This window comes from Tachysurus fulvidraco, chromosome 3 (genome assembly GCF_022655615.1).
Source record: "Tachysurus fulvidraco isolate hzauxx_2018 chromosome 3, HZAU_PFXX_2.0, whole genome shotgun sequence".
NCBI lineage: Eukaryota > Metazoa > Chordata > Actinopteri > Siluriformes > Bagridae > Tachysurus > Tachysurus fulvidraco.
The window spans coordinates 18,229,756-18,253,363 of record NC_062520.1 but is presented as its reverse complement, the minus strand read 5'-3'; the positions used below and the strand labels follow the sequence as shown (position 1 = coordinate 18,253,363).

The window sequence follows — 23,608 nt, the reverse complement described above, 5'->3', positions numbered from 1 at the left end:
TGTACTCAAGCATGGCTTCCACATCATGAGCCCACTATTTTGTATATGACCAAGTTACCCATGTCTACACACAAATAAAAAGATCATAAACAGCATAAAAATTGGTACAGCTGTGCAGATAAAACGTGCCACATGTAATAAGTTGGTGAAGATAAGGAACCAAAACCTAATCATGTGGGAAAGGAACTGAAACACACTTTTCCACTAAAATTGATAAATCCTTTATGTAACCGGTTAATACTGTAATACTTTAATCGATCTGCTCCCATCGATTCAATAGCAACACCTTTATGAAAACCCTCAGCACAATGCAGGAAATCATACAGACACAAATCTTTAGTTAATGCTCTTATCAAAATAAACAAAATGAGGAAAAAAATATCTTAACCAAAGCTCTTGACCTGCATCTGCATTGTGTTGCTGCCACCTGATTGACAGATTGCATGAATGTACATGTGTTTCTAATAAAATAGATGGTGGGTGTAGAACCTTTAGAGAACTTTTGAATACACTTCAGTAGATGAATCAGTTAAGACATTTACAACTGTAATAGTTTTGATATTTATTTTCTGGTTAAAGTGGTTCAAGTACAGTGCACTCATCGGTAACGTGAGTAACTGATATAATGGTAATTAAAGGCACTGCTTAGTCTTTGGTTAAACAGGAGTGTGTGGGAGAATACATGTGCATATTGCCAAGGAAAATAAAAAATAAGTCATTCATCCTGTTCTGAACACGTCAGTACGTACTGCTTATGCCTGGGCCACAATAGGGAATAATGATCAGGTCAGTTTACACCACCATGGACATCGCAGTGGTTTCCAAATTGTATCTTTCAAGATTTTCTACTAGTCTGTAAATCCTAGATTTAGCCCCTTAATGTAAACACTGTTTAGGTGCTGCCTTTTATGCAGAAAGTTTAGCTTCAATTCAACATTCTTGGAAGAAACACAAATAAAAACAGAAGCCTTCTGAGAAAAATCTTTGATCCGGTACAAAAATCTGCCATTATTTTTAGCGTCTCACACATTTTCCAACAATGGTTATGAGTGTATAAATCTTGTAGTGGCCCAGACACTTGTACACACCTGCTTTCCGCTAGTGCAATTCATGCTTAGTACAGTTTACACAACAGCATCACAAGAACAACGCTTTCTAGATTATTTCTAACCCAATTCCACACACAATGATTGCAATTAAAGCCAGATAGTATGATGAACATTTAATAAAAACGACCCAAATCCTAATTAAAAGCTCAGATGAGGTTGCTCTGGCTAACATGCAGTATTTGAGATGCAGCTTGCAGTCAGCAGTGTTCATGAAGATCTTTTTCAGGAGTGCATATTCATGGTAGGTGATGTGTAATGCTTGATTGAATACACGGTATGTAAACACCTGAGGCAGATTCAGATCTTCTTCATCAGAAGCTGTGCCACAGTTGACCTCATTGCTCCTCTTTACTTTTTGGTCTTGGATATCTCTGTTGCCTCCAGCATTTTCTGAAAATACAAAAAAAAACAAAAAAAACAAGCAAAAGTATTAATAGTGAAACTAACTAACATATTTATGGTCAGATCTGACTGCAATCAAACTTTCTGTTGCTAATGCTGCTGGGTTCTAGGTATTATTAAACATAGTAAACATGCTTTAGTGCATACAGAATGGAAAAAGGAGCTGAATATAGAAGCTGGTCTTAGTGGTTCAGTCTGTGAACGTTGTGGAATGATTTAATCTTAAAGGATTCAGACTTTTCCTAGACGGTTTTGGGAACAAGCACAAACACTAATAAAACTCACTTGGCTTGTTAACGCCTCCTTAAAAAAGAAACTATAAGATGAACATTTTAAAATCACATGTTCTTTACAAAAGAGGAAACCAAAGCTGTAATGCAGTGCACCTTATCATTAAGTTAAATCTCACAAAGGCGGCCTGCAGATTTTCAAAATGTAATTATTTTTAGAGTGACAGTCTTTTTTCCATTAGAACTATGTCCCAGTGAGGCAGAGTCTGAGCTACAGTTAATCTATTAGTTCTGCTGCCTGCAAGTCAGAGCAAATTTAAGCCTGAGTGAAGGAGTTTTACATACAATTAACTTTTCCAGCCAGAAGTGAGATCAGTGCACATGCACTGCTGACACTGTGGGTTTGCAGCAATGTGTTCATTCTGGGGTTTGGAGGCTTCTCAAAACACAAGAGGGGGATTATCAGAAGCAATGTTTCTATCGCCATGTTGCTGTTTTTCAAAATAGAAAATTGGCCATTATTTAGCTGTAAGGCACCTAGTCTGAGTGTGTGTGTGTTTGAGTGTGTGTGTCAGGTTACTATACTAAATGAGTCTAGCTTTAAACTAAAACACACCAATAGGAAAAAATGAATCTTATCTTTAGGAGAAGGCCGAAAATAAACTGTATTTGTTTTTATTCCGGCCTCCTCTCATTCTACCCATGAAACCAAAATGAATAATGAGTCATCTGATTAAATCCATTCCATTACTCAAGCTGGCTTTTCATTAAACAAAGTTTCATGAAAAAGTGCAGAAAGAACAATGGCAGTCCTCCCCAAAGGTCCTAACCAAGCTGCAGCAGATGCTCTGTTTACACGGCAGGCTGTGAGCTGCTGATTATTGCGGAGTATTGATTATGTGTGTGTGACTATAGTACAGCAGCACACAACCAATTTAGTTAACAAGAGAAATGGCTCAGACAGCCGCTCTGCTCCAGAATGAACAGAAATCATGAGGAAAAAATAAGCTGAAAGCATAGCTAGGATGAGACCATTCCAAATATCAAACCCTGATGATGTTCTGCTTTCATCAATGAGGAAACAATGCAAACATCTGCTTTTCATTTAATACAAGAAAGAAAGCAACACAGATTAATATTGATCAAATGTAGTATAAAGATTAAACCTGCCTTGCAAAATATGCCTTATATTCGAATAATGCAGCCTTTAGTTTAGCATATAAATGAGTACAATAAACAAACTGGATATTCCACTGTGTCTCTGGCACATTCTCCACTGCTGAGACATTTTGTTATCATCTGTGTGATGGAAAAGACATGATCCTTTCTCAGTGTTTGCAACACTAAGACAGATTAGGACACTGAATTTTACACATTCTACAGCTTTATAGTATGTTAATATAACAAGTCCTCTCTGATCAAATATACATCATCTTTCTTGCCATCAAGCAAATGCCACCCTGAGATTTATTATTTTCTTACAACAGCACATCTTGTTTTTTTTTAATACAATTAAACAGTCACAAAATGGTGTGGAACATCTGCAAAGACACAAAGTTTTCCTCTCTATTAAAGTTCAAATGGATTAATTATAGAGGTTTACACATTTTTAGAAATGCCTTTAAATAAACCGGTTACTCAATTCGGCTCCCTTTTTGGTTCCTGCTTTTCTCCTGGGGTTTAGCATTGTTTAAAGAAAATACAATGTTCTGATCATGAGTATGCTACTGTATGCTAAGCTACAATATCTGTACTGTCATTACAATCACTGTCCCTGACCTAGAACACCAACAACACAGCTCCTGTGGTGTGTTAAATGTCACGGCACAAACAGTGTTTATTGAGTCTACTGTGTAAGTGTACTTAGTTCTGGGCAGCAATTTCCGCCTGTGAATTCAGTGTCATGATTCATTTCACTCTCAATCAGTCAGGACAGAACCTCTGGCTTTGTATCCCAGCAAAGGATAGTGAAGGACGTGTCTACTGCTTGAGGCACAACAGCATGTTTTAGGTGATGTTGCTTTACTCGGTCCATTGTCGGTATACGCCAAATGGACCACGAGGCTAAAGAGCATACGCTTTCTGACAAACTGCATGGTACCACTGACCTGATGTGCCCTGCGTTTTCCTCTCTACATCCCTGATGTATGTGGGCCCTAGACAACATGCTGTACCAATTCAATTCAACTTTAAGAGTGATATGTATGAACCTGAAAGGCTCAGCGTGAATTAGTGTTGCCCTGAAATGCCCTATAAATGACTTAACGTTTTCAGATTCATAGCATCCGTGAATTGTTGAACTGTTGTGGAAATAATATACAAGTGCTGAAAATGCGTCTTCACCCTGAGACAGAAGCAAACAAATCATGTGACAAATCCACTGATGTTATTGGAGCAATCAGCCATCATTGGGCTTCATGATTAACTTTCCACAGCAGGGCAGGAAGCAATTCACACACAATTCCCCAGTGATGAAAGAGTGCAGCAGACATCATCAGAGTTTATTCAGCACCTTCAGCACTGTGCCAACACAAACACAAGGCAGCATGTTGCTAGAGTGTCATAGGGTTTTTCAAGAAAGGAGATTTTATACTGTGAAAAAAATCAAGTGTTACATGGAACACTGTTACAGGGAACACGGTAGTAGTATGGGAACGGATTTGTGCAGTATCACACAGGTTTACTTAACACTCTACATCAGTCGCCTTGTTCACAAGCAACTTATTTTTGCTTTTGCACCTTATAATTACACATAATTGAGGAGATGGTGAAAAGTTCTGTACAGTGAATGTTTTTTTTGCCCCAGTCTCTACACTTTATTAAAATTTACTGCCATCAATCAACTTATCAGATATTTTTAAAGCAGTAAGTGTAAAGCATATAAATTATTTTGTGGTCTCAAGTCTGTCATAAAATTAATCAGGACACTGTTCAGTGTGAGATGTTTTACCTGTCTGGATCACCTTACATAGAAGAAGCACTTGGGGCATCTCAGAGAACAGAAATGGTTTTTAACATTTACATTTGTGGTACTTGCCAGATGCCCTTATGAAGAGCGATTATTCAGCACTTTTAATATCCACATTTATTTCTGGTAGGCTAGAAAAAACCCCCGAAATAATTATAAAAGGCTACAATTTTAGTATAAAATTGTAAAATAAAAAAATAAAGTCCTTAGTATGTACTTTAATGTCATTAACCACCACTGTGTAGTGGGACATGACAAAGAAATTCACTGATCAACATGGACACAACCAAAGCAGGTGTAAATTCCATTTGTTGGCCTCTGGGCAAAAGAGTTAAGGTTTCCAGCAAAGGGCAGAGCAACTGGTGCTTTTCGGTTTCTCTGTAACATGATAAGTGGCTCCAAGAGAAGAAGAAAACAAGAGAATGAGCGAACATGGATGCTCGAAAATATTAATCAAACCTATAAAGAAATAAAGTTTATGATGTCCTGATATTTATTAATTAATAAGTCATGATAAAATGTTGGCAAACTGCTATGAACTAAAAGGAATAAAATCATTTTGGACTACACTATATACTTTTGTGGTAACAGCATCACAACACCCTGATCCTCTTCCAGTGAAACAGCACGTCCTGTAACGGTCATTACTTACTTAAAATATTAGCACATGTACATCACAACCTAACCACCTGAAGGCTGATTTTATGCCAAAATAAAAACATGCATTCACAGGCAAACTTTGCGCTGCCTAACACAGCTTTGTCCTGGAGCTCACCTCCAAGTGGCAGGTTGCTTTTCTAATGCTGGCTGTGAACAGGGGATTTCCACCGCTCATGAGTGTTTGCTATTTTCAGCTTTCCCTTTGACTCCAGGGGACCTGTTCCCCCATCCCCTGCAGTGAGCTGTCTACACCCTTACAAGCTGCTGAACACATGGAAAACAGCTGGACTCAATAGCCACATGCTGCTACTCTATAGCTAAATGCTAAGTGGCACATAATCCTAGCTCAGCACTAATATTATAGCCAGTGCACCATGCACCCTCCCTGAGTGAACCCTGAATCACTAACTTCAATTAAAGACTTAATCCAATATTGCAGGACAATTCTGGATAATGAGGGCAGAAGTCTGTGAGAATGTTTTATACACACTCTGCTGCTAGGGCCCATGGCCAAGAAATTGTGATTCTGTGAAGTTTGTACTACAGTCGTATGCAAAAGTTTAGGAACCCCTGACAATTTCCATGATTTTTTTTATAAATACTTGGGTGTTTGGATCAGCAATTTCATTTTGATCTATCAAATAACTGAAGGACACAGTAATATTTCAGTAGTGAGATGAGGTTTATTGGATTAACAGAAAATGTGCAATATGCATCAAAACGAAATTAGACAGGTGCATAAATTTGGGCCCCCTTCCCATTTTGTTGATTTGAATACCTGTAACTAATTAGCACTGATGACCTGGAACACTAATTGGTTTGGTGGCTCATTAAGCCTTGAGCTTCATAGACGGGTGCAGCCAATCACGAGAAAAGGTATTTAAGTGGCCAATTGCAAGTTGTTGTTCTCTTTGTCTTTCCTTTGAAGAGTGGCAACATGGAGGCCTCAAAACAACCCTCTGAAAACAAAGATTGTTCAACATTATGGTTTAGGGGAAGGCTACAAAAGGTTATCGCAGAGATACAAGCTGTCAGTGTCCACTGTGAGGAACATAGTGAGGAAATGGAATACTACAGGCACAGTTCTTGTTAAGGCCAGCAGTGACAGGCCACGTAAAATTAGGTGAAGGATGGTGAGAACGGTCAAAAACAGCCCACAGACCACCTCCAAAGACCTACAACATCAGCCTGCTGCAGATGGTGTCACTGTGCATCATTCAACAATTCAGCGCACTTTGCACAAGGTGAAGCTGTACGGGAGTGTGATGCGAAAGAAGCCTTTTCTGCAAACACGCCACAAACTGAGTCCCTTGAGGTATGCAAACGCACTTTTGGACAAGCCAGCTTCATTTTGGAATAAGGTGCTGTGGAGTGATGAAACAAAGATTGAGATATTTGGTCATAACAAGGGGCGTTATGCATGGTGGCAAAAGAACACTGCATTCTAAGTACTCTTACTACCCACAGTAAAATTTGGTGGAGGTTCATGCTGTGGGGCTGTGTGGCCAGTGCCGGTACTGGGAATCTGGTTAAAGTTGAGTGTTGCATGGATTCCACTCAATATCGGCAGATTCATGGGAATAATGTTGAGGAATCAGTCACAAAGTTGAAGTTACACCAGGGCTGGATATTTCAACAAGACAACAACCCAAAACACTGCTCAAAATCTACTCGGGCATTTATGCAGAGGAACAAGTACAATGTTCTGGAATGACCATCCCAGTCCCCAGACCTAAATATCATTGATCATCTGTGGGGTGATTTGAAGCGGGCTGTCCATGCTCGGCAACCATCAAACCTAACTGAACTGGAGATGTTTTGTAAGGAGGAATGGTCCAAAATACATTCATCCAGAATCCAGACACTCATTACAGGCTATAGGAAGTGTCTAGAGGCTGTTATTTCTGTTAAAGTAGAGCTAAGGCTCTACTAAATATTGATGTGATTTTTTTTTTTGTTGTTGTTGGGGGGCCAGAATTTATGCACCTGTCTAATTTCATTTTGATTCATAATGCACATTTTCTGTTAATCCAATAAACCTCAATTCACTACTGAAATATTACTGTGTCTGTCCTTCAGTTATTTGATAGATCAAAATGAAATTGCTGATCCAAACACCCAAATATTTATAAATGAAAATCATGGAAATTGTCAGGGGTTCCTAAACTTTTGCATACGACTGTATAAACGCTTGCAGAAGGCTCTGCTGCTATTATGTTGTGTCTATCATTGTGATAAAGCAGCACAAGAGGCAGAGCTGGAGATAGTGTTTGCAAAAAAAGGAAAGCAAAAGGGAAACTTAGAAATATCACATCCTCCATCAACTTGAGACCTAATCAATATATTCAATAAGTAGTTTATAACCTGCTACTCTGCGTAAATTAGAACAAATGTTAGCCACATAAAGCTCAGGCAGAGTGCCTTCCACAGTAGTCACACCTTTCTTCCTTTCTGCTTGCAAAAGCCATTTCCTCTTGTTTGTGTTTACACCACCATCTCTCCACCGAGCGTCTCACGTCAGACCCTTGTGCTGTTTATATTCCACTTACCATTTTTCCACTAAAGTAATCAGGTCATAGTGCTGTTTCAGGGCTCTTTCCATCTATGGTTCATGCTGGACAGATTAAGTGCACATCTATCTATCTATCCTTAAAAACTAAATATTACAGAGACTTTAGCAAACAGAACAGATTTTTCCCCACAAAATTCGAATTAAATATGCATGACAGTCTATCAAAGGCGATTACATGCTGAAAAAATATTACAGGTACAAGTAATGATGCCAAACACTTTAATACCAAACACAACATGTGAAGAACTACATTATTAGAAATGTGAGCTCTCCATGATGATGATCACCCGGACTCATTATGTTCAGGATAACTCAAGCCTCTCATAATTAAGGAGGTTTATTGATTAAATATAATTATTTATTAATACTATTAGCAAGTTCTTTTGTTTGGAAAAAAAACAACATCAAGTTAGTAAATGCATTGTGTTTCAGCACATTAACCTTCATCACGCTTAAAGGCAAAGGACCACAGCACCACACATCTGCTGTTACTGAGACGGTCTACAGTAGAGATTAGAGTTTGGCAGCTGTTCATGTACATTAACTGGCACACACCATCATGCAGCTGCCAAAAACAGACTTACCGAGTAAGAGCTTTCTGCACAAAACAAGAGAGACAGAGCTGGAATGTGGCACATTTCAGAAGCACTAAGCACAGCAAAGCTATACATAACTGTCTGTATGGAACTATTGATTTTAAATCAAATTACATGTTGATGATTATACGTTTGCGAATGCCATGTTCGTTTATGCTAATGAGCCGTGTATATTTTTGCTCATCACTACTATCAGTCTTGAGCTAGATCTTTTAATGCAATGTCACATGACTTCTGTGTAACTGCTAGGAATCCAGTTCTATGAAACGTTCAAGGTGCATTCAAGGTGATAAACATCTACCGAAGCTTAGGCTCATTATCATTTACTCACACGTACACACACTGAATTGTCTGTTGTGCGCTTCAGTATACATGAGCTCTATGGATCACTTGATGATTTGGGATTCCGCTGGTCTGCAGCACCTGTGCATTTTGAGGCTATCGCACTGTTCACATAGTGTCAACAATAAGTACACTAATATATGGCCTGTAGTCATAAATCAGGCATTTCTCAGCTATTTATAGGGTAAACTGAGCTAACAATTACACATGTGCATATGTAATGGCTTACCTTTTTCTTCAGAGCTTCCAGGGACTCAAACTCCAGCTTGTCAAGCTTGATCCGAATGGGCTTGGGCACGTCTGGAATAATGAAGGCCAGGATAAACTTGAAGGCCAGAAGGACATGCTGCAATAAGAGAGAGAGAGAAAGAGCAGGAAACATTTTTACTAAAATGATTTTGACTGCCAGCTTTTAAACTCCTCCAAAGACTCTTATTTGTACACAAATATCCGAACATGCATTATTGGGAATGCAGATTAAGACATAGGTTTACATAGAATGCATCAGATTGACAAATAAGCTTCTACAGCTTATCTCTAGCAAATTCTATACTGCCAAATGGGTAAAGATACAGAGAAGGAACATATTTCCAGCAGAGTAAACGGTCCTTTTAAATCAGGGGTGAAATACAGTCAGTGACAGGCCATAATATAACACTATTCACTTCTTCAATTTATAACATCAGGTAGTAACCAATAACTTTAAAAGAAGAATAGGATGCTTGTAGAAAAAAAAGAAATATATTTTTAAAAAATGTAAACAGTACAATACACAATTATCCCTATACCATATAGTGCATACATATCTACCTTTATCTGTACTATATACACAGTATAACAATAATAAAGACATTTTAGGGCAAATCACAGGATTATCTCTACCAAAATGATAAGTCTCTCTTGTCTTTGCACGCCAAAACCTTTCCTTTTTTCAACATATTTTAGTCCCTACAAAAATACCTTTTAGTCCCTAGGTAATCTATTTCACTATTTGGAGTCAATGATTGAATCACACTGAAGACCAAACACTTGACATGATTCAGTATTATTTATTTATTTAGATGGACTTGAATCATAAGAAGGCATTGATTTCAACCAATATTTCAGTCCTGCGAGTTGCGACTCCAATTAAAGTGTCATGGATGTAAAATAGGTGGTGAAGACGCACAGACTGAATTAAAGCGCCTGTGTTTTAAATACTCTGTGTGATCAGAACACACGTTCTGAAGGTGTAGACATGAGTGTGCCAGCTCTCTTTCAGTACAGGGGACCATTTTAAGCTGCACACATCACACACTCATCCGGAGATCGACTGTTTAGATGTGAAGAAAATGACAGACTCTCTATGCCCAATAAAAGCCACAAAATGGGGAATTTATCCTGAAATGAAGATTAAAAAAAAAAAAAACATTTGTGTGGCACTAAAGGCACAGTCTGGGTGTAGCCACAAATATGTTTGAATGAATTTAATCCAGTTATAGACTCAAAATTGCAAAAATGCTGATATTATTGAATAGATTATCCAGCATGAAAAGCCTCAGGTGGCCTTTAAAATGGAGAAAAGGTGGAAAATGACAAGAGGCTTAACCTAAACTTCAGAGTGGAACACACACACACACACACACACACACACACACACACACACACACACACACACACACACAGCTCAGCTTAAGTTTCACATTCATCAAAAGAAAACTGTTCCCACTTAACGAGATCCAATGCTTCAGTGTCTGTGGGCCTTTTTACACCTGGTCACTTCATGTGTTTTCTCTGATCCTATAGCTATCTGATTTGTTAAAACTGTTCCATTTACATTAGGCCACATAAATGTGTCTTAGCGAATCGGATATCAATCCGATCTTTCTAGTCTCACCCAAAATGCAAATATATTGTACCTCATTTCAGGGGTAATTGAAATGGAACACGCTTTGGTGTATGCTGTTGCTACAAAAAAAACAGCATTTACTGTTTGCTGCATTTTCGCTGGCGGCAGCAGTGCATTTTAAGACCCAACGAGACACCTGGGTGAAAGATCGGAGCCAGCACTGGTGTGAAAACATTTGTTTCTGGCGCGATGCACGACTTCGCGAGTCACCTGCGAGTGACGTACTTCCGTTTGGGAGGAGTATAGCGCTAACGTATGTGGCTTGAACAACCACATGCATTTACACCTGTCCAGGTTCATCTGAAATGCGTCCGAGACCACCTCCTGAAGTGGTTTGAGCGATCGGATTTATATCCGTCTCGAAACCGTTTCGGAGGGCATTTACACCTGGTCTTTTTACGATCGGATAGCTATCGGATCACAGAAAACGCATGAAGTGACCAGGTGTAAAAACCCCCTCAGTGTCTTTAAGTGTGTAATGTTTTTCAGCAATTCTCTATGTGATTATGACGATCATGATTATGAGTATTCCTGAGCCCAAGTGAACTGAATGCATTTCCATTTCCTGAGAATGAGGAGCACTGGGTCCAGGGACTACAGAGCAAGTTGGCAGAGGACAGGAGTGCAGAAGAACAATAATATCAGCTAGAATAAAACCCATCATCATATCCTTTTGTCTAACCACCAAGAGAGCAAAATCAGGTACATGTCTCTTTCACTGAGATTTACTGCAACATACGCTAGCTAGGTAGCAACACGAGCTTTGTAAAATAAAAATCTGAATATTAATATGACTGTTTTTCACATTCAGGTGCTCCTGAACCCTTCATATAGACAGTTTAGTCTGAAGCAGAGCACGGTTCACAAGCAATGTAATTAGTAACGTGAAAGTGATTGTGCTGGAACTGTCACACCATTCATAAAAATGTGAATGCAGCTCAAACGGACAGGTTCACACTTGCTCAGGAAGTGAAATAACCTGTGCATGTGATTATGATATCATCAGGCCAGTGTTCTGGACAGAGAAGAGATGATGTGCATATTTGCAGTAAAATAATAAAAATAATAATTATAAAAAAACCAAGCAGAATAGAGTGAGCTGCATCAAGTTCTCCATGCGCATTTGTGTTGAAGTAAGAAGTACACGAACGCACAGAATCAAGTGTGTATGAAGTCAGTCACACTTAAACAATCACACTCAGAATAAAACTGAGGCAAATGTGCACAGTGTGAAAATCACCTAAATCATGTGATTAAAAATCCCTCAGCGAAAGAGATCCTTATGAAAACTTTACTAATATAGCACTTGAGACCAGGATTAGAACACTGCAGCCCAAATGAAAAAAATTGGTGTAATGGATGTGACATAGTGTGAAAAATGTTATATTAACTTTTAAAAATTGCTGCTTGCTTCCATGCTTAATGCCTGTAACGTGCTCTTCGTCTCTTCACAACATGACCTGGATACTTTACCTCGTCCAAGGTAAATGAAATGCACAGACACGCCTGACCTATTTGGAGGCAGAAGCCATGGAATAATGCTGGGGGAAAAAAGGGTTCAATTTCTTATTTAATTCAATTAAAACAGGTAACATGAGGGGTGGAACTTGTTTCTACTGTTCTCGTGTAGAGTCGATTAAATCTCAATGATGCCGGAGCCGAATACAAATCCTCTGAATTTTTTTTCGCAAGATGTTGTAATCCTGATGAGTTAAATATCTATTGTGCTTTTGCAGTAAGATACTCATGCTGCAATGACATCAATAACTCTCAGTCACAACAATCTAACACTGTTGTATAAACCACATTATTACTTCTTCTGCAACAAATGCTGTTAGACCTTTGAGACATCTTACATTTTAGCATCATCCATTAAACCAAGAACAGAACTAGAAGAGAACCTGGTGCTGAGCAGTACATCGTTTTTAACAAAGAGGAGAACGACATGGACAGAATAATCAGTGCACAGCAAAATGCATGCGGTTGAAATTGAGTCTGAGACGAGGTTTATCTGGTCTATGTTTAGACAGTAAGCTACATTGCTCAAATCAATTTTGTGCTTAGACAAGCTACTATCTAATGATCCTTTACAGAAAAGCAATGTGGCTTAACTGGAACTCCAAGTGGCATCATTTTAAAGATGCAGCCAACCTTGCTGGCACACATCATAACAAGAAGCAAAAATCAACCTGGTATGCAATTAGTACATTTTCTCTGCTAAAGCATGCTTAGAAAATTATTAGCATCCAATTAATATTTGATGAATCTTCCTGTAAAGAAGATAAAGCCCTGAGCTTTTAAATGTCTAAAAGAGACACTGGTCCATTAACACACTCCTCTAACAGAACGTTTTTGTCATGTTTGCACATGTGGATGCAATTCAGATCATAGGTTTTTATCCACATTCATATCTGGAGACTGAGATGGACATTTTATGTTCAATAAATTTCATGCATTACATACATACGTTTAGGTACATTATCAGAGGCCAAAAGTTGTAATTGTCTTGTGTACCTTTTAAAAAGCAGCTGTAGAGATTTTTAAATGTAAAGCCCCAAGTATCGACTAACCTGAGCAATTCAGAAGCTAGGATGTTCAGGACAGCAAATGGCTCCTTCACCCTAATCCATGCTTCTAATTGTGCTTAATGGCTTAATGACATTACCTACTTATCCATGACCTGGTCGACAACCATGTTTTAGTCTATTTATAGGTCTGAAGATTTACACGCAGACACACACGCAGACACACACACACACACACACGCGCAGACACACACACACACACACACGCGCAGACACACACACACACACGCGCAGACACTCAGACACACACACACACACGCGCAGACACGCAGACACACACACACGCGCAGACACACACACACACGCGCAGACACACACACACACGCGCAGACACACACACACACGCGCAGACACACACACGCGCGCGCAGACACACACACGCGCGCGCAGACACACACGCGCGCGCAGACACACACGCGCGCGCAGACACACACGCGCGCGCAGACACACACGCGCGCGCAGACACACACGCGCGCGCAGACACACACGCGCGCGCAGACACACACGCGCGCGCAGACACACACGCGCGCGCAGACACACACGTGCAGACACACACACGTGCAGACACACACGCGCGCGCAGACACACACGCGCGCGCAGACACACACGCGCGCGCAGACACACACGCGCGCGCAGACACACACGCGCGCGCAGACACACACGCGCGCGCAGACACACACGCGCGCGCAGACACACACGCGCGCGCAGACACACACACACGTGTATCTCGATATCTAAACTTCATCCAGCACATTTTACCTGTATTTATTGCTATTACCATCTCTCAAAGAAACAGTGTGTAATGGGCAGAAAGTTAAAAAGACAACACATTGCATCCTGGTCCTTTACAGATTAAAAGACAGGAGTTTTTACTCAGAAAACATACACAGTTTGCAATTTTGAAATGCAAGGATAGGATCAGTTGTGATAAATCAGTGCATGTGTTAGAGCAGAAGACACACAGGGAAGGTAATACAGACAAAATAAGACAATCGCCTGCAGTGCTTCCAATCTAGCTGTCACTTTCTGGCATGTCGTTTTTAGACTTGAGTGAAACAAGAGGAAGTGAGAGCGGGATAGAGAGAGAGAGATGGGGTAAGGCAGCTAGTCTGATCTGATCTATCAAGATGTCAGAAATGTGTAGTGAATCAGGCGAGAGAACTGAGGCTGCAGTCAGACAGCCATGTTTAAGCCTGTTAAAGCGTGTGTTATCGTGCAAGTCCGGGCCGTTTCATATCCACAAACACCCACATCTATTCTAGTTCACTTATTAAACTTTTTTTGAAAGTGAAATCGGACAACCTACAATCCAAAGAGTGCCAAATATATAAATACTTCAAAGTGATGATATCACTTTGGTTATTTTAACATTCAAATAATAATATTTAATTCACAAAAAGACACAAAAATAGTAAAGGTCCTAAGAATGCTACTTGACTCCTAACCCTATCCATTATGTAACTGTTCCTGCGAGCATAGTTAGGCACAGTCTTTTTGTGTAAAAGGCCCAGATTTGCCCTGCTGCCATCAAGTCTTTCAATTACTCCTGATCCGCAGCCCTCTCCTGTCGCCGTGGCTACACTGTTGCCTGGTTACTGCTCTCTGAGGCATGCCTTCATGTAATAACCTGCGTATCGAATGGCCCAAAAATAGGTAACCGTTTCGGCTCCGACAAATCAAGGATGACACACGGTGACGTCTCCAAAACATTCCCCTGTGAGTCCATGACAATGCAAGAAAAGGCAGAGCAAACTTGAGCCTCTCCTTTTGGAAACTTTAGACAGTGAGTAATTAAATCTGTTTTAGTCTTTGGTGCAGCTTTACACTGTATTCATTTTACAAACAAGGGTGAACGCCTGGGTTTGGATTGTGATATCCGTTAAAGAATGATACACAAGAACGATGAAAATAAAGTACACCAGAGTGTTGTGCATTGTGTAAATAAGTGTACTATTGTCTGCCATATTGAGTTACTGCTGAAAAATGAGTTGAAATTGAGACACATGCACAGCCATTGATTGCTGATCATCTGCTGCATTTTATTTCCCCTTACTAATCATAACAGAGACAGACAGAGCCAGGGAGAGTGGAGAATAACACAGAGAGAGAGACAGAGAGAGAGACAGACAGACAGAAACAGAGAAAGAGACAGAGAGTGAGAGAGAGAGAGAGAGAGAGAGAGAGAGAGAGAGAGAGAGAGAGAGAGAGAGAAAGAAAAAGAGCAAAAACGTGCCTCTGTTGTTAAATGAGCGTGTGAATCATTGCACACACACACACATACACAAAGCATAATGGCTTGCTTTACATCACACAATCTTTGTGTGTATAATACGCTCGGTATTGGCAGGATGCAGGATTTAATAGCCAGAGAATCTGTGCTAATGATGATGTATGAAACATTTCACTCATCCAAGCCAAACTCTGAGATTAACCCAAAGATAGAGGAAAGGCACTGGGTTTAGGATTAAGGCTAAATTCTCTAGTCTAGGCAACGTCATTGTGTGACAAGGACTTAAAACGGTAGCTTGGAAGCAGGTGGAGGTGAACAGGATGACCCTTAAAGGCTAAAACACTGTGTGAATGTTATATACTGGCCTATCTGGAGCTTGGATAGGAACATTAACACTAACACACACTTTGAGACAGAGCACAAGCTGCACATTGACAGCAAAGTAGCAGACGGAGGTTATTAAAGGTTAAGAGTTCTCTCTCTCTCTCTCACACACACACACACACACACACACACACACACACTCACTTACACTTCACCTGCTCTGAATAAACTGATCATTTACACAAAGCAGATTTTGCAAACTTAAAAAGCTAACTAAATGCAAACCACAGTGGACAAGCCATCCATTATGCCTCACTGGTTTTATCCAAAATAAACTTACACAGCAACACAAATTCATAATGTATTAATATTAATTCAATTAGTGTTAAGCTGGAATTTACATTAGCATTAATAATCAGACCACATCGGCATGTTCCGTGGTATCTCGTTCGTCTCAAAAAACAAAAAACTATACAAACTAAAAACAAAATGCATATATTGATGTTTTGATTAATCAATTTTTTAAACCCAGTGTATATTTACATGCTGACATGCCTGTAATATATTCTTTTTTAAACTCACATAAAATAAATAAAAAAACTCACAGAAAAGCCCTGTGTGTGTGTTTTTTTTTCCTGGAGTCAGTTATTTTGATGGTGTGTCTTGGGGCCGAGAGGCAAAGATGGGTTATGTTAATCTGGGACAAGCACATGAACTACTTGTTTGGTTGGATTTTCTAGTGTTAGCATGCACACACACACGCGCACATGCACACAGGCACACATGTGCACACAAAGACGCACACATTACTCAATTCCTGTCACAGAGTCAAAGCCTCTATAGCCTGCATTATCTCAGACTAACAAGATTACTGGAAGGAAGTCTCATGCTTCACCCAGGGCCAGTAACCTCAGCAACCGCTCACATTCAACACAATATACAGCTAACTGGCACCACCTGATGGCACAATTAAAATGACATGGCTGAGTGATGTGTAGATACAAACATATTTACATGAGGTAGCCAAGAGGGCCAGAGAGGACAGAGAAGCATTACCTCAACAGCCACTACAGTGAGGATAAGCTGTGTGTCTGCTTCGGGGAAGTAGGCCTGTACTTGAGGAGACAGACCAATCAAGGCACAGTTGGTGAACACAGCAATCACGCTCATCGTCTCGAACGCCAGCTGGAGCAGAGAGCGAGAAAAGAGGAGAGGAAAAAAAAACATTTCCGAATTTTAGTACAGAATCTAAAATAATTATCACCCTCCTCAGAATTCAACACTTCCGTCTGTGTTGTGTTGACACATTTCAGTTCCCAGGATTGAGGGTTTAAAAACTGTTCCTGTTTGATAAAATAAAAATCTTCAATATGTTTACTTAAATATTTAATTTTAGGATTCTGAAGGGAACATGATGTGAAGGCAATGGCCATTCTATGAAGCTACAAGATTACAACTGCATCCCAAATGACATACTGTACACTATGCATTTATACACCATGTACCCCACGGTCTAGTGTATGAATTTTAGAAGGGTCGTATCGTCTCAAGTGGAACAGAAATGTTTTTAGTGACTGGAAAACAGGCGTAGCTTCAGCAGACAACAGTGAATTTAATGTTGAAAATTAAATACACACAAAGTGGACTAATTTAAAAAAAAAAAACATCAGCAAGATTTCTTGTCTATTTGAGTGCTGTCATCCATCTTGAAATCTTATTCTCATTCAGCGTCAGTGCCTGGTAAATACCTCCTCACCACACCCTCCATTTCCGTCTACGTAAGCAAAGCAGTGTCCAACATTCCACACTTCATTTTTTTAGTTTAATAAGTGCATCATCCAGGTACTTCAGATACACTTCTTGCTGGACACACTTCTCAAACATTTTACACTACTAAATATACACAGAATAGTGCAAAAGTAATGCGAATTGTGATTCAGCTTAGTCTGAACCTTTAATGTGATACACACACCAAAGAATGCTAAAAACAAATCTAAAGAAGCAAAAGGGAAAAAAATGACAGTGAATAAGTGTACACAACGTTTACCTGATATTTAGTTCAAGCTTTTACTTCACACAGTTTTTTGAGTAACAATCTAGCCCATCTTAGATTTACCTGTTTTTATTCTTTTTAAATATCCACATCAGATTACACACAAAAAAGAAAAAGCAAGTTCTCCTAAAGCTGCATCACTTTACCCATCTATGGTGGTTTCACTAACAAAAATGACACAAAAACAGAAGATATTTTGGTAATAAGACAAAGAGGATAAACTAAAGGACTATTCACCCCCTCTTACCTGCCATACTCCGATGTCAGACACGGGCTCAGAGAATGGCCGCTTGAACACGTGGCACATTTTGAAGGCGTCTGTATAAACCTCTGTGACGTTATTGAGAACCACCAGCACAGCAGCCAGAGGATACACACAGGAGAACAGACTGACGTAACCATACAGTAAGAACTGCTCCAGATAGTCATCAAATGTGCCCTGATAAGTAGACATACAGTAAGACCAGGTCTAAGGTACAAGATATAGTCCTTCATTACCCTACATTTTCTTTGGTAAACTGTATATTTATAAAAAAAAAAACAAAAAAAAAAACATTTATCAAAATTTCTGACTGCCACTGATTTGTTTAAGTTTATATGAAGAAACATTTATTGAGAATAAACGTTCAAAATGAAGCTGATTAAACTTCACTAACTTCTACATTGACTTGTTGGCTTCACAATCTCACCAGGTACGTATTCATGTCACGCTCCAGCTGAACCTGCTCCACCATGGGGAGCTCCTGATCTCCCATCATCCTCCTCACTCTCTTATGGACCTTCTTATTACGTCTCCTCTGCAGCCAGTATGGCAAGAAGGCTTCCATCACTTGGTTCAGTATTTGAGAGGTGATGAGCAGAGTGGCTAAACTCTAAAGCACAAAAAAACCCCACACAACAGTCACTTTCAGTTGCACTGCTCTGTGGTCTCGTGATTCGGCTTGAAATACAGACAGAAGTAAACACTCACATATTGACTCCCATTTCCAACAGAGAGATATTTAAATAAAAAAATTTAATATGACTTTTCATTTCAGATAACAGGAGCATCAACTGCCCTTTTTCTCTAGATGTAGCAGACAAATATTCTAGATCAGAAACATGACTGTGTAGAAGATAAAATTCTAAAATTATTGTATAAAATCAGTAACAGAGGCAAAAGCCACTGTTACTAACGTTAATAATATACAAAAGGTATGCGTTATTACTCACGTGTCGAAGCAGTGCCATGTCTTGCATTACAAAGGCAATGTAGAATAGAGAAGCAAAACAGTTGACAAAGTTGAACTATAAATAAAAAGACAAAAAATATCTACAATTGTAAACAAATCCATAATTAATTAATAAAGCGATGACTCAAATAAGCTAAAATCAGGTGCTATCAGTAATTATGGGTCCTAAATATGAAACTCACCACCAATACTTTAAGGACCAGGTGATTCTGAAAGGAAGATTCCAGCCTGTGGTTTTCTAAACATAGGGCAGGGGAGAGAACAAACCATATCTAAAGCTGCAGCATACTGAAACAAAAAGGTATAATAATCTCGGGTGCATCAGTCAGGTTTTCTTAAAAGAACAAGAACCTATTTGCCTAAAATTTGTGCTCACACTGCTTTTATATTCAGAAATATGTAAATGCAAAAAAATAAAAAATCACAAATTCTGCCGAGAATTATTATATTATTATAATTAAATTCCTGTTGATTTACACACTTGCCCCAAGCAGATAATGTTATCTGCTTACTTCAGTGTAAACTGTTTAGGTCTTTACACACACTGTGGTTATGTATTTCTGCACACTCACCCCAGTCTGTGAGAAACTCGGCTGCGTAGCGGTATAACAGGTTCATGAGCTCAATGACCACTGCATAGATGATACTTGGTATGAAGAGCAGCAAACTTGTCAGAAGGTTTGGATCTTCATTATAAATACTCAGTGCCCAGCTCTCTGCACTAAAGTAGATCATCATCACATGTAGAGAGATGTACAGGCACAGTAACACAAACGGGAGAGACACCAGATATATACTCAACTGCCGTCTGTGGAGGAACAATAAGCAAATCATCATCTCCATATTGTCAGACATCCTGCCCGTGAAAAAAAAAAAGTAACTCCAACATTTGGTAAGAATTTATTGTTATATTCAAATCTTAATAGTAACAAATAGTTCCCATTCTGATTCTAAAGGTGTGCCTCAAATTATAAATGCACTACTCTACATCATTTTGTAGTATAAATAGTGTAAGCTGTGCATTCATATTTAAAACTCCAACAAGACCAAGTGCATTTTGAGTACCGAGATGATGTACTTATTCACTTTGAAGAAAAAAAACCCATTGTGAAACATCACTACCAGGTACTGACAATGTATAAGAAAAATCTGCATGACAACACTCCTGTAGACAAGGAATCTCAAAATGTCTTTTAAATTAGCCCACATTGTGCAAATTATTATTTTTTTATCAAAATTTGCTTAAAAAACATTGGCAGGATCTCATTATGAGCGTTTGATCTCATTTGTCATCCCCTGAAAAACAGTTTATACTTTTTTTTTTTTTTTATTCCCTGCTACAATATAAAAAAAAATGACCCTTCTATAATCTATACACTAGTGCACAGTGTATAACATGTCATTTGGTCACATCTTGCGGTACAGTGTGTACCTTCAGCTGCTATTGAGCTAATGAATTTATATTCTTTAAAAAAGTTCAAACTGTGATAGCTGTTTGAATAACGCCTATTGTGGTGTTTATATACATACTTGGTGTGAGAATAGGTTGGCTCCTCACGGCCTGTTACAGGATTAAGCCCCAAAACGCCATGAAATCCAGGTCGTGGTTCTTCAAATGCTTTCTTGCGACTCAGCGTTCCCCATCCATAAGCCAGCTGTGCACTACATCTCTTCCACACCTCCAGAAAGACAGTGGACCAGACCAGGTTCAAGACAGCAAAGAGAACATATTTATCATAGTCCTCCCAATCGAAGAGGTAGTAAGGGATGCCAATCAGGGCCATTGGCACCAGAGCAAATGTGAAGTACTCAAGAAAACCAAAGTAGAGCGCCAAACCTTCACCAAAATAGTGCCTGATATCATCTGCATCATCAAGGACACACATACAAAAAAAAATTGGGTTCAGAGTTGGGTTAAATAAAAATTAGCACAAGAGTCGTACACAAGATTTTTTATGAATTTTTTTTTTTTACAGAAACTGTTTAATAAAAAAAAGGAAAACAATCAGAAAACATTTGTTCTATAAAACTGATGAAAGCTCTTCCAAATGAACTCACCCAGTGGCTGAAAGGACAGCTTGATCTTTTTGTACCAATCAGAAGAGAGCCTCTTTAACTCTCCTTTATCATGCAGAGGGAAATATTGGACTAGAATCCCTTTGGACTGTAACCTACGGACTGAAAACATGTCACACTTTTTTTTTTGGGTGGGGGGGGTTGCTACTAACATCATAACACTACTAATATAATCTTAAATAATATATATTTCATATAATCAGGCACTCTGTTCTATTGGAAAGTCTTAGACTTTGTATACTATAATTACATAGCATGTAACCGTTAAGTGTTGTAAATACACTCTTTCTGGTTCACTTACTGACTGACTTTCCAGGGTAAAGCCTAAGTTTAGGGTATCCAGGAACATTGGATTCATCTCTTGCCCTCAAAGTTTCCAGCTCGTGTTTGATAATGTACTGACATTCTGCAATGCTGAGGAAGCCATCGCCATCCCCTGAAACAAAACCATAAAACAAACAACAGCTACAGTCACTACTCATGGTATACTTCATTTTGTCACTTCCTCATCGTTTCACTGATATGTCCGAATGTGCACCCTACTGATCACAATTTTCTAAATCATCTCGTCAGCTCAGTCTTACGGACGTCTTTACCGTGAAATTCTTTAAAACTGTCTCGGTTTGCATTAGTGAATCCTCGCATGGTGCCATCATGGAACTCCTTAAAAAGTCCCAAATCTTCTGCTCCATTCAGGAGTCTCTGCCAGGTGGAGCCCACAAGAAAAATATTAGGATTCTCTTTTTGCTTTTCCTGTTCTGCAAGTGGCAGAGGCTCTACCAGCAGCTCAGCTCCTAAATGACAATAAATAAATAAATAAATAAATAAATAAACAAACAAACAAACAAACAAACATAACACAATACAATAGATAGATCTTCATCAAAAACTAAAGAAAATTTCAAACCGCACCAAAATGAACAGTATAATATATAACATTACATTTACTCAGTTCAGCATAATTTAATCTAGCTGCGTAACAAAATCTGATATTTTAGCGGTGCAACACTGCCGACAGTAAACAGTCCAAAAGCCCACTTTGAGTTCATAAATTCAAACATACAGATTGTATAAAGTGCATTTCACTTATACATCATATTACATGTTGTGTCTTACCTCCATTGTGCTGTTTGTCTCTTATTCTGCTTAATAACCATGTGATGGCCTGGGCTTCAGTGTTCACGGCCAGCTCCAGCACCACCAAGGGAACAAATGAAGAACCATAGCTGTCAGAGATGGACAAGCTGTTTTGCATTTTTCCTTGATCCCTGTGCAGGATACAAATGAGACAACACCTAGATAAATAATAATAACTCAGGAAAATAAAAAATAAAAATAAAACACTCAGGAATAAAACAGACACAAACAAAAGGGCTGAACAATATCTGACCACCCGATATTAGTGTATGTGTGTGTACATGTGTGTACCCATAAACCACGTTTAATTGCCCGTGAAAACACAATTTGGAGGTTTGCAAATGTCTTTTCCACCAAACCTCAGCAGTAGTGTGAATTAACATATGTTAACATTAGAGGTGTTTAATATATGCCTTCCTGTAAAGGTGATATGACCATTTTTGTCATTTATATATACAAATAATACAGGCTAATGATAGCTGAATGGTTTTAAACATTCAAATTCGTGAACATTCCCATGTCTGCGGTACACAATGTAAACACAACCAGGCTACAAGTCCATTATACACACACACACACGTTATTATACACACACGTTATACCCAATACCTCCACACTGAACACAGCACAATACTATGACAAGGCTCTGTATCTGTCACTAAACACAAGAGCACTTCATAAAGACTGTTGTTTATTAATGCCTAACATGAAACCCCAGGCTAACTAACAACATGCTAGTTCACTACTTACACAGATATAAACATGTAGGGCGGAAACTCTGGAGCTGTTCCGCTTCAATAACCTTTTAATTTTAACGCTTATAAATAGGGAAACTCAATACTTTCTACTTCCGGGTATGGAGACTCTCCTCCCCTCCACGTCATCCAAACAACACACAATCTCTCTCTCTCTCTCTCTCTCTCTCTCTCTCTCTCTCACACTCTCTCACACACACACACACACACACACACACACACACACACACACACACACACACACACACACACACACACACACAGAGTTGTAATACTCCCTCAATAAACCCTATATGGACAGGCGATTCACAATGTATTGGATATTTGGTGTAATCCAGTCCTAATATAAATAAATAGAAGAGAGACGTAGGGATTTGTGTATGATGACTATATTATTTTCTTGTCTCCATTATAAAATACTTGTACAACAAGAATCGTTTTCTGAAATG

General features: G+C 39.1%; 1 protein-coding gene across 3 annotated transcripts; it reads right to left on the bottom strand.

Moving 5' to 3' along the window:
* Positions 1-549: 549 nt before the first annotated feature.
* ano10a (anoctamin 10a) lies at positions 550-23,302 on the bottom strand. Of its 3 annotated transcripts, none has more exons than XM_047811773.1 (15): positions 23,155-23,302; positions 22,384-22,535; positions 21,864-22,061; positions 21,569-21,703; positions 21,250-21,369; positions 20,722-21,055; positions 19,764-19,999; positions 19,374-19,429; positions 19,172-19,246; positions 18,649-18,831; positions 18,207-18,398; positions 16,963-17,091; positions 9,109-9,225; positions 8,526-8,539; positions 550-1,499 (listed from the first exon to the last, which is right to left on the bottom strand). In XM_047811773.1, the coding sequence occupies exons 1-15, from the start codon at positions 23,166-23,168 to the stop codon at positions 1,445-1,447; spliced, it is 2,010 nt and encodes a 669-aa protein (XP_047667729.1). In that variant the 5' UTR covers positions 23,169-23,302; the 3' UTR covers positions 550-1,444. The 3 variants fall into 3 exon arrangements, with proteins under 3 accessions (XP_047667729.1, XP_047667730.1, XP_027005507.2); XM_047811774.1 differs by lacking the exon at positions 23,155-23,302 and adding an exon at positions 23,014-23,141; XM_027149706.2 differs by lacking the exon at positions 8,526-8,539.
* Between the last annotated feature and the right edge of the window lie 306 nt (positions 23,303-23,608).

Excerpts from the sequence above, each read along its gene's own strand:
- ano10a (XM_047811773.1), bottom strand. Across the intron at positions 22,062-22,383 it reads AGACAAACAGCACAATGGAG|GAGCTGAGCTGCTGGTAGAG; the intron begins GTAAGACACAAC and ends ATTGTCATTTAG. Across the intron at positions 17,092-18,206 it reads CTGACATCGGAGTATGGCAG|CTGGCGTTCGAGACGATGAG; the intron begins GTAAGAGGGGGT and ends TCTCTGCTCCAG.